General features: G+C 39.0%; 1 protein-coding gene across 1 annotated transcript; it reads left to right on the top strand.

The window, feature by feature from the left end:
* Window positions 1-2,709: 2,709 nt before the first annotated feature.
* ndufs8a (NADH:ubiquinone oxidoreductase core subunit S8a) lies at window positions 2,710-10,957 on the top strand. Its single transcript, XM_028599090.1, has 8 exons — window positions 2,710-2,830; window positions 4,201-4,256; window positions 5,163-5,228; window positions 5,515-5,604; window positions 5,726-5,834; window positions 7,378-7,441; window positions 7,749-7,877; window positions 10,260-10,957. The coding sequence occupies exons 2-8, from the start codon at window positions 4,214-4,216 to the stop codon at window positions 10,389-10,391; spliced, it is 633 nt and encodes a 210-aa protein (XP_028454891.1). The 5' UTR covers window positions 2,710-2,830; window positions 4,201-4,213; the 3' UTR covers window positions 10,392-10,957.
* Window positions 10,958-11,492: the final 535 nt, after the last annotated feature.

Below are 11,492 nucleotides of genomic sequence, written 5' to 3'. Positions count from 1 at the left end.
ATCTGTCCAAGGTTTCTGCCTATTAAAAGGAAGTTTTTCCTCGCTGTGGCAGTACCATATGCATGCTCTTTGGGGGAATTGTTGGGTTTCTGTAAATTATAGAGTGTGATCTAGACCTAAACTATCTGACAAGTGTCCTGAGATACCTACTGTTAGGATTTGACACTATAAATGAAATTAATTTGAGGATTAATACCAACTTGGATAGGTGTTCTTATGGTAATTACTTACCTTTTGCACATCAAAAGTAACCATTAAGTAACCATTACATTTTTTAACTGAAGGTCAAACTGTGACGAATGGAAAGTGAACCCTCTATTTGTTTGTGTCCCACAAGCACAGCTGTGTGCCTCTCTTTCTCTCATCATTCCAGATGTTTTGCTTATCTCTCTCTCTCTCTCTCTCTCTCTCTCTCTCTCTTCTGTTCTGTTAATTCATGCTACAAGAACAGTAAGATTGCATAAACTGAGTTACAGGATACCGCAATGAAAATTACAGGAACTGGGTATTAGACACAATACAACTGACAATGCAAATATATAAATGGAAAAGACTGTCCTTCCCCCGAAAAACGACCCCATAGCTCGTTTGTACAAGCAACTTATTTACATCCATATTTATGTTTATTGTTAGACAGTAGGCCTATAGCGGCTGTATGATGATTGGAGCAAAGCAGGAAATAAGGTAAAATACTATTTGTTAAACAGTGAAGTATTTGGAAAAATATAATATGTTACAGTAACATACTTAACAGAATATATGAACAAAGACAACAAGTGTCTAAATGTACAGCTTATGTACATGACGTGTGAATATTGAAATATTCATTGCTTTTGATCATTTTATTTTCTTTCATAATTGTACAAATAGCACACCCAACAACTTTTCTATCAATTCCATTGTCGCAGACAAATTTCCAATATCAGAATGAAATTGAAATCATGAGAGTCTTGCAAGAGTTGGGGCACACTCCCGTGGTCTCAATCGTTTGGTGTAAGGTAGTCATAAAATCAAACGTGTTTAATATTATTGTAAGTTTTAAGTCTTGGTAGTAAAATCTTATAGTCTGTGACAAAAACTCAGAGACATTACGACGGATTGTCTTTATATGTGAGATGGTGTCAGACTTCAGTATTGTCAAAGTCTTTTCAGAGTCTTCTAGTGTCTGGTAGGCATAAGACACTGGCACAGGACTATGTGTTTTAGTTGACACCAGTGCAGTTTTCTCCTTGTTGCTTCTTGTACTAGCCGCTGCATGTAAATTACAGTAAAAAGATAGGGTGAGATGGTTACCGCCTAATGATATCCAACCTTGTTCTGTATCTTACAGCTCTGATGTTTTTCTACGGTTTAAGAAAGTTTAGTCATGCATAATGACAGACACAGCATTAAACCTCATTCTGACATAATCTATTATCATCATCCATTTAATAAAGAAAAAGCTACACTTACTTTTGCGGTGAGCTGTCAGTCCACAGCCTTTAACAGTGGTTTCTAGGTGTTTTTAGCGGAGAGCTCAGATTGGTTGTGTCATCAAAACCATTTTCAATTAAAATGCACATGCTCCATTTAACTGAACTAGAATGGCTCTGACGCACGGTGTGCCTGTAATTCAGTTTCTGCAACTACTACTATCATTATCCTGTAGGTGATGATAACAACAACAGTAAGGAAAATAAGCTACAGTAGATAGATAGATAGATAGATAGATAGATAGATAGATAGATTAGAGACTAAACAAAATTAAACAACATTGACTTTGGATTTGCAGAGACCTATAGTTATAGGATTGAGTATTATGGGGGACATTGGGTCTTATATTTTTACACTGTTCCTTCAACAAAGAAAAAGGACAAGCCAGCACAGGTGGAACAGAGTGAGGGAAGAGAGGGTGAGGCCAGAGAAGGACCCAAAGGCAAGGTTGCTTTATGTAGTGTACAATTTGAGGGAGAGGGGAGTAAATAAAGTGGATCTGTTTAAGATAACAAAAATTATTAGAGAGCAAGTTGGAGAAGTAAAATGTGCGCAAGTTTTGGGATATTGAAACTTGTACACATGTAATACTGAAGTGCAGATGGAGAAGGCAAAGGAAATGTGGTGGTGGTGCAACAGATAAGGGTGAAAGAACAAGTTATTATATGACAAGAGCAAATTGCAACATTGGCCATTTTGACAGGGATCCCTTGACCTCTCACCTCATATCTGAATGAAAATTGGTTCTATGGGTACCCACCCTTTACAGACATAGAAGGTGTCACTTCTTTCACCTCTGCTAAACAAATTACAAAAAAAAAGCTTTGTAAAAGTCCAAAAATAACATCAAGTGTCACAAATTTTGGGGAATCTAAAATGTCAGCAAGTCGGATATTATTAGAAATATGCCGACCTTTCATAAACCCTGACTGTGTTGCAGAAATTATTTATCCTAAACAAAATGTTTATCTTTTATCTTACAGTGCAGCAAATAATTTTTAGTCCGAATCAAGTGAATCAAGATGTATAAGATCTCTGTTTGGTTTAAGAATAAGATATGTTAAGCCTTGCTTCATAGAAACAGGCAACTCTTTATTTTTGGCCTGTACAGAAAGTTCCGCAAGACGGAAAACCGAAACTATGACTACTGGACCATATCTATGTACTGGACACTGTATAACTTAGCTTAATCCATAAGATGGCAGTAATGCAAAAGGATGCAAGCGGATGCAAGCAGCAAAAAGAAGAACAATACGCTCATGACGCTATCACGTTGGTTAACTTCCTTTCACACGCACTGTCCGTTCCGCAAAACCGTCCGCTGTTCTGGTTCAGAAGGCCAAATAGCGACGTTTCGGTGAGTTTAAAAACATTTAAATTTATAACATATTACACAGCTCCGTTACGTCACATCAAATAGTTACTTTATTATTATTTATACCTGACCTTGAAATAATTTGAATCACCCTTAATTCACCTTAAGCTACCTCAGTGCGAAAGTCCTTGACAGTATGTGCTCTAACCTGGCTACTAATCAATGCTAACGCTATCTTAGCTTAGCGACCTTCCTTTACTTTTCACAAATTAAAGGCAAATTCTTCTACCATGTATTGTGTACAGATTACAGAATAGTATGTGCTGCGAAGTCAAGTGGTCGCGAGGGTATTTTGCGCTAGTGACGTTAAGTGCTAGCGTCATATTACCTTAGGTCAGGAACTCACGGTTAAAGAGTTCAGATCAAAGTTAAGTTAGTTTGATGTGCTTCAGTTAACAACTTTGTAACATATAGTCAGATAAGGCTGGTGTCAGCAGCTGAGAAACTGTAACGTTACATCATCGTGCAGAACAAGCAATGGTTATCAGTATTCAGTGACTGTTGTTTTTGCGGTGCGGACAGCTGTCGTGCCAAGTAGTGACCATTTGCCAGAAAGTGATTGCTGTCCGTGGGAAGGTGCGCATCCTGATAAGCTGTATCGCCCAGTTTAAATATGTCCGCAGCGCACTTGGAAAGCTTACTGGTTGTATTGGCTCGTTCAAGGTATTTCAGCAGGTAAAAAGTTCGCGGTTGGGTATAATCTGTCAACTATAAGCCTCAGGAATCAAATCAAGTAATTTTGAGGCATTTTAAAAACAACATCAACAACAACAACAACAACAACAACAATAATCACTTTTTGGCAAGTGGAAAAAAGATTGGAATGGTTATAATCTAGGGCAGAGAGCTTCAACAGGGGGTCCGGGACCCCTAGGTTGTCCTCAGAGTTAGTGCAGTTAGTGTTTTGTAAATTATGTTAAAAAACAATAAATAAAAGGGAGTTTTTTAAATTAAATAAATAAGTCTGAAAATATACATTAATATGAATGCAATATTTTAATAGCAAAGATAAATTTGCCTATTTGTGGAAAAAAAATATTTACACATTGAAGATAAGCTTACTATAGGTAACTATGGTAGCCATACAGTTAAGCTTAAGGACATTAAAACATAATGCATAAATAATATAATTTCTTTTCATCCATTCTGCCCAGTTTAATATGCAACTCAATTGTATACAATATATGTGGTAGGGGGTCCCTACTCGGTCTCCCTTTCCGCTAAGGGGACCCTGGCCTAAAAGTTTACCAATAGAGAGCAATTTATGCGTCAAATAATAAATATACTATGATGTTTTGATGCGGTCGCTGTTTTTGAACTGTTTATCAAAGTTCTATCCTGTCTGGTTTCAGCTTCTAAGACGTGATGGCTGCAACATTGCGTTTACTCTACTCCGTGTCAAGGCCAGGTAAGTCATACTAATCATTTTAGTGCAACTGACTCATTGTTGAAATCTAATTTTCTAAACTATCTTTTTAATAAACTGTCTGCACACTTACAATGTTCTCAGTGCTTCTATTAACATTTAGGGACCCTCATTATGCTACCGTTGAAGTGTGGTGATATTTTGAGCCTTTTTAGTGGTATAAAATAGCGATTTCTTTTTACTTTCCCTGTGCCCCAAATACTAGCGTTGTAAGCTAATCAGTGGTCCGTGGTAGCTTGTTTCAAGCTACAGACACATTCGATTAGCATGAAAACATATCCCAGAGAACGACAGAGTGGGTACACATCTGCTATTAACCCCTAGGTTCGTTTTGCGGCGGAATTGTCCTTTTAAATATTGAGCCATTACATTGAAAATATTTTAGATAACAGGTAGGAGTAGGCTACATCATTTATGTAGCCTACTCCGTAACAACAGACTACCTGAACGCCTTTCTATCGTCTCGTGTTTCACTCTCCACACCGCTGTCTTCGGACAAAAAGTCACATCCTGAGATCGATAATGTTAGACACTTTTAGTGACAATCTGAACCTGTCAGTAGCAAAACAAATCACTTTTATTGGACAAAAAGCGAGGCTCCACAATTCCCCCATTAGGTTACATTGTAGCTCGGTTCGTGCCGGCCCGCCATTGCGATCTCGCTCAATACTGGACCAAATTCAAAGATTTTTGGTCACATCAGTCTATTAGACAAAAATGCATTTTTGTCTAATAGACTGATGTGACCAAAAATGGGGTCCAGGTTGAAAAAATGGTAGTTACTCTTTAAGCCCATATCCGATAACTGTATAGTATTATTCATTTGTATAGTTATTGGGATGTAATATCTTAATGACAATGCACTTATTCATTTATCTTTCCTTTCAGGCACTATTGTGGCCAGCCAGAATCTAGTGAGGTCCTTCAGTGTGTCCGCACAAAGGGAAGGATTCAGTAAGTACCACTACAACACATAAACGACACTCATTTTGTGTCTCCTTGAAGGGTTTTCAAGGGCCTGTACCAGAAAGTGAGATTACTGGGTTAGCTAGCTACTATGGTAGTGATGGGAGAATCGAGCATTATGAAGCTTGGGGCTTTCTTTCCATTTGTGCCAAAAAAGATTAGAAGCTTTGGGGCTCCAAACGCAGCAAACACAGTGATGTTGGTGGCTTGCAGAGCGTAGTCTCAAGTGCAATAAAAGTTCAACAGGCCTCTCGCCTTGTGTTTTTCTGTGCAGAGTATGTCAATGCCCAAGAGATCCCGACAGATATGAAGTCCATCACAGACCGAGCTGCTCAGACGCTGCTCTGGACAGAGCTCTTCAGAGGTCAGCTGAACATCACTCATATTAAAAAAAACACTGGAGGTGGTCTGGCTACTCTTTTTCCATGTGATCTGTACAATGTTTGAGAAATACTTAAACATGAATCATTGTGTTGTGATGTCAGGTCTGGGCATGACAATGAGCTATCTGTTCAGAGAGCCCGCCACCATCAACTACCCATTTGAGAAGGGGCCGCTGTCGCCTCGCTTCAGAGGAGAACACGCACTACGCAGGTGAGGAGAACCACGTACAGTATCAACCACTTAGTGGATTGTGGGTCACAGGAGTTTATAAATAAATAACATGCATTGTAATGTTAGTCAAATTGATTAAAAACTACTCAGAAGTTAGAATGTAAGTAAATTTCACAACAGTATGATTTTAGAAAAAGTTAAATTCATTATATTCTGTTTTGCAATACGAAACAATGCTCTATTTTATTTCAAATCTTTTTATTTAATTTTTCCACATATTTATTTATTTTTTACTACAAATCACAGTAATTAACACCAAATTGGTGCCGGTCATGTGACCTGTAAGATTTCATTTTACCGGTCAAATGGAAAAATGTTCTGGTCAAATATTGTGTTTATTGCGCTTAAAAACATTTGATCATCAAGGGATGAAGATTTATACAATTTTGAAATGTAGGCTACTTGCTACAGGCAGAGAGGTCAAAACAATAGGGCTATTTTCCATTCGCTAGGCTGAGGAAATAAAACAATACAAACTACAGTACAAACAGACTGGCTCATAAAATGATAACGTGCCGACTAGAATCAAAATAACTGTAAACAAGTGTCTCTGCAACTCGCGATGCGCATAAGCCTCTGCCTGACGCCGCTGCGCTGTTTTGATGCAGTTCTGCAGGGAGAAGCTTCTCTCTGCTGGCACACTGGAGGCGGGTTTTACGCATGCTGCTTTGGCCAGTTTGACCGACTCTGGATAGATTTCTCCGTAATCCCAATAAGAACCGCAGACGGCTGTAATCATATTATGGTATCTCATTGTGTGTCTGTGTTGTTAACGTTAATGAGACTGGCTGTAGCTGGTGCCGACTCGTCCTCGCTGACAATTTCTTGGCTTCAATTACATTAGCCCGGCCGCTGCTTGATTTTATAAAGTAATTCACAATATTTCCCTGTTTCGCCAGGGCTTGGGCTTTGACTTCCCGCTTGCTTGTTGCCGTTTGTTGTAAATCTACGGTAGTCTTCTGGATTCAATCAGAGCGAGAACGAGACATAATATTTTCCATTATCGCTACAGTCTACAGTCATTTCTAAATGTTTTTGACATCATTACAGTTGTTAATAGAACGAAATATATGGAAATTACTGTAACATCTTTTAACACAATTCAAATTGTGCAGAGGGAATTATTTCCACCGGTCATTCTGACAGGAGACGATTAGAATTTTCAAAAAGAAGCTGGAGGCAGCCACAAAAACTCAGCTGGCTAAACTATTTATAAATGGTGGGTTTGTTCAGGACACCTCGTCTGTCACTAGCAATGACGACGCAGTGATTAGTGACGATTCTCTCCGACCAATCCGTAGTCTGCAGGTTTTCGTGTCACCTTTTCGTATCGCCTCAGTTCGCTTGGAACCTCGACGAAGACGATACTAAAAAAAGTACCTGTTGGCAGGTTCCAGGGACTTTTTTTCATAATGGAAAGGCGAGTAGAGTCCAGGCGAGTCGAGCAGGTACCTTGTAATGGAAAAAGGCCAATGTTATATCTGTTAAAGGTGACTGAAGTCTTTGTAATTATGTATACCAGGTATCCTTCAGGAGAGGAGCGCTGCATCGCCTGCAAGCTGTGTGAAGCTATCTGCCCTGCGCAGGTACACACACACACACACACACACACACACACACACACACACACACACACACACACCTGCACACGCGCACGGCTTGATTGCATCATGTCTGCCTTTTTTAATATGAACAAGAGAAAACCACTTTGGCTATATGTATGTTTGAACCATAAGTAACTGTCTTTACTGTGCATAAAGCATGACATGTATGATTGTATATAAATTTGTCAGTTGTGAATACATATAGGCATTTATATTCAATCTCAATGCTAGATAGCAGATCAGAGGACTGTGTCAGTGTGTCTCTTCATCTCCAACAATGTGTGTCCAGGCCATCACCATTGAAGCAGAGACCCGCGCTGACGGCAGCAGGAGGACGACTCGCTACGACATTGACATGACCAAATGCATCTACTGCGGCTTTTGTCAGGAGGCTTGTCCTGTGGACGCCATTGTAGAGGTGCGTGCATGATCCTGATGATGTCTGACATACAGGGTGTCTGCAGGTCCTTAACACGTAGATGTACAGTAAATTCAGTTTTTGATGCCATATCACATTATTGTCAGTAAGTTCTTTAAATGGTCCCATTGTTTTCCAACTGGCTTTCACTTTTTGTTTCAACATGGTCTAACATTTATCCACCAAATCCAGATGTCACCATTTTGTCTTATCAAACACTGCACAACTGCTGGTTCAGTGCTTCAGAAAGCTTAGTTCCCCCATCACTAACTGCAGTTTGATGCAAAACAAGACAAAAAGGGCACAAATGGCACTCAGTGTGACACAAGAGCTACCACATTTTAGGGTGCACAATAAAAAGTTAAACATTTTCTTCAGGAGAGCATGCCCATGGACGGCCCTAGAGGGGGAAACTTCCTGTAGGCTTTTTTTTTTTTTATATCGCAATATATATTGCAGGAAAAGAATTATTGCAATGTCAGTTTTTTTTCAACTAGTTCAGTGCTTGTTTAAAACATGCCTGTTGGGAACGGGCCGATTGCTTGACACACCCAAGTTGCAGCTACTCGCAGTCAGAACAACAGTGGAATACTCTGGTTTGCTGGAAAAAACCCCAAGACAGACTTTACCCCCAACTAAAAGGGCCTCAAACAGCTAAACATTTATTATGATGTTTAGATATGATTTCTTTTTTAAATATGTTGCTATTCCAACTCATTGAAATAACTTACAGAGTCCTCCCAAAGCACTTCAAATATGCTTCTCAATTGTATATTGCTGACACTCACAAAATACAACAATTAAAATATGATGCATTATTATTAATTAAACTATCCAGCATTATATTAGAGTTGAAAGCTCCACCTTTAAACAGACGTTAAGTAAATGTAAGTACATTTTGCTGATAATGCCTCTTTCATTCCTCACTTTAAGTTAACATTTGAATGCAGCACTTGTACTGTGCTGTACTAATAGTTTTACTAATAGTTAAAAGTTTTAAATTTTTTTTTACAATGCCTACTTCTACAACTGCCAATACCAACATTCCCAGTTAGAGGAAGGGTGAAAAGTAAAAGAAAGACGCTGTTTGCCTGGGGCACTGAATTCACTAAATCTGCCCCTGAAAAAAACATAAAAAAACAATCCAAGTCGTGCCTACTCAGTCAGAAAGACTGGTGGATACACTTAGCTGAGGTATTTAATGCTAAAAAGGCGTAAAGTCGCTTGCTTTGACATAACCACTGCCGTTATAAAGGTATTTAAAGATTTTAAACAGCGCTGTTCCTGTATTCTATTCACTCGTTGTCATTGACTTCACGGAAGAGAAGAACATTTCGGTTCCACAAAGTGTATCCAGCATCCAGCTACAAAAAGTGAGCTGCTGTTTATTCACACAAATGTTGAATGATAGTACACATAATGAGTATGTAGTGCATTTTGGACGCACCGGCTGACTTCAGTGGCCCCTATGTTTACTTCCTTATGACTGCTTATGCTGTGTGTGACGTCTTGGTTATTGTTGTTTTGCGCATGCGGGTGGGACAGACAGGAGATTTCTTTTTCTTTTTTTATTGTTAAATATCTTGCAGCCATAGTTTTTACATATTTTATTTGACTTATTGACAAGGGAGTAATGTCAAGAGAAAGGCAGCCAATAGATAATAACCTGATACAAGCAGGAGGGCCTTAAATGCTGACTGACAGGTCAGGGGGTCAGAGGCTGCCCTGGCAGCGTAAGAAATGTGGCTCTCGGTCTCACAGCAGACAGGAAATTCATTGGAGATGGCACAACTAACTCTTTGGATGAAACCGTGTGGACTTTTCTAGGAAAAAATCTTAACAGTTTTGTATTTGTGTTAGTTACAGTGTTTATTTTTGTTTCCCCTGAGACTTGAAAGAACAATTTTCAAAAGAACTAAAGTTGTGTTCATTATTGTTCTGTGTGATTTCAATACATCTCTGTGAGATTCAATTTCCGTTTAGTTGTTTTTCTTTATAGTCCTATCACAATTTATACATTCATGTGACATCCCTGCAGCATACATATCCTGAAAGCCCAGTTTGTCGTGAAACAAATGAAATGTCTTTACCCTGATTATGCGTAACAGGGTTGAGGTTATACAAGCATTATTACAAAAGGAGACCAGGCAACCCAAATATTTGAAAAAATGGCTAAACTAAATATTTACAATACACAAGTTGGTTTAGTGCCATGTAAAGTAAGTCCAAACCAAATTCTGTTTAGGGCCCCCATGATAATGGCTACGTTTTAAGTTACAGCTTTTAAAGTTCACGTCATAGAAAAAGCCATTTGCTTACTCTGACCCCTTCTTTCTCTTTTACATTCCCCTCTCCATCCTCTCTCTTTCCTTCTTTATTCAGGGTCCTAACTTTGAGTTTTCCACTGAAACCCATGAAGAACTGCTCTACAACAAGGAGAAGCTCCTCAACAATGGAGACAAGTGGGAGGCAGAGATAGCTGCCAACATACAAGCTGATTACCTCTACCGATAGACAACACACACACACAAACACACGCAGTGTACAGTAAGCACATACCAGAATAACCTCTGACACACACATACGTCCATACTGTACATACTGTAAGAAGACAGCTGTGGATGTGCTTCAGGATTGGATTTGGGTTTGCAGATGCAGCTTTTATTTCAACACATTTCCTCTGGTGTCAGTGTCATCCCCTTCTGATATACTGAATATTACTTTGATATGTTTCATTTACCATGTCATTGTTTGGATATCATATTTATTGTAGAATGATAATTACTACACTGGCATTCTGTGATGAGTGTACACCAGCTGCCTCAGCATGGTCCAGTCAGTGATCATCCAGTCATCCATGTGGTTGTTTGCACAGTCCCACTGGACTAAAAAGCATGCAGACTGAGTCATGTTGTGGCAGTATCAGTGCTGTACACTGATGGCATATTGCAGCCTTCTGATGGCCTACACAAGTATACATAGATTATTGTTGTTATATTGGATGACTAGTGCAGAGTATGATGGTCTTTGTGCTGTTTCCACCCTGACTCAAGAAATAAAATTCTGGGATAAAGACTAAATGTGTTGAATGTGAAGGTTCCATGTTTACTTTAGATGAAGAATTTAAAACATCATCTCCAGGTCACCAAACTGGACAGACTCCATCTATTAATGAAGACTGTGACCCCCTTGAGATGTGGTTGAAAGCTCTTGAAAAAAAAGCTAGCAGGTGGACCTCGAGTTAAGAGGGATGTTTTGTCTCGTGTAAAATCGAGTCAAAGATTGAATCAAGTATAAGTAAAAAAGGTAAGATGCCCACCCACATGTAATTCAACAGTGTGCATTATGTCACTAAAGTTGGTGTGTGCGTTGCCTACATTCATTGGCTAAATGTACTTCTTTCTTGCTTGTATTTTGAAAACAGATTTTAGGTCACTTGGTCTAATGTTACCAATTTAAAACCAAAAAACCCGTAGCAGTAATACTTAGGATCAAACCTAAAGTGCCTGTATTTGCTAAATCACCCATCAACAGTCAGACATGAAAATCACTCACCTTTCGGCGAAATTTGCCGTTTTGAAACCAAAATAGGTGACCTACGTGAATTATGTAGTC

Source organism: Perca flavescens, chromosome 2, assembly GCF_004354835.1.
Source record: "Perca flavescens isolate YP-PL-M2 chromosome 2, PFLA_1.0, whole genome shotgun sequence".
Classification (NCBI taxonomy): Eukaryota; Metazoa; Chordata; class Actinopteri; order Perciformes; family Percidae; genus Perca; species Perca flavescens.
Note: the sequence above shows the minus strand (reverse complement) of the source record. Positions and strands in the feature narration are given on the sequence as shown.

What these genes read in the sequence shown, in the direction of transcription:
- ndufs8a (XM_028599090.1), top strand. Translation starts at nt 4,214, where the DNA reads ATGGCTGCAACATTGCGTTTACTCTACTCCGTGTCAAGGCCAG. An exon ending in CTGGACAGAGCTCTTCAGAG is followed by an intron (nt 5,605 to 5,725) that starts GTCAGCTGAACA and finishes TTGTGATGTCAG; the next exon opens with GTCTGGGCATGACAATGAGC. An exon ending in CTGTGGACGCCATTGTAGAG is followed by an intron (nt 7,878 to 10,259) that starts GTGCGTGCATGA and finishes TTCTTTATTCAG; the next exon opens with GGTCCTAACTTTGAGTTTTC.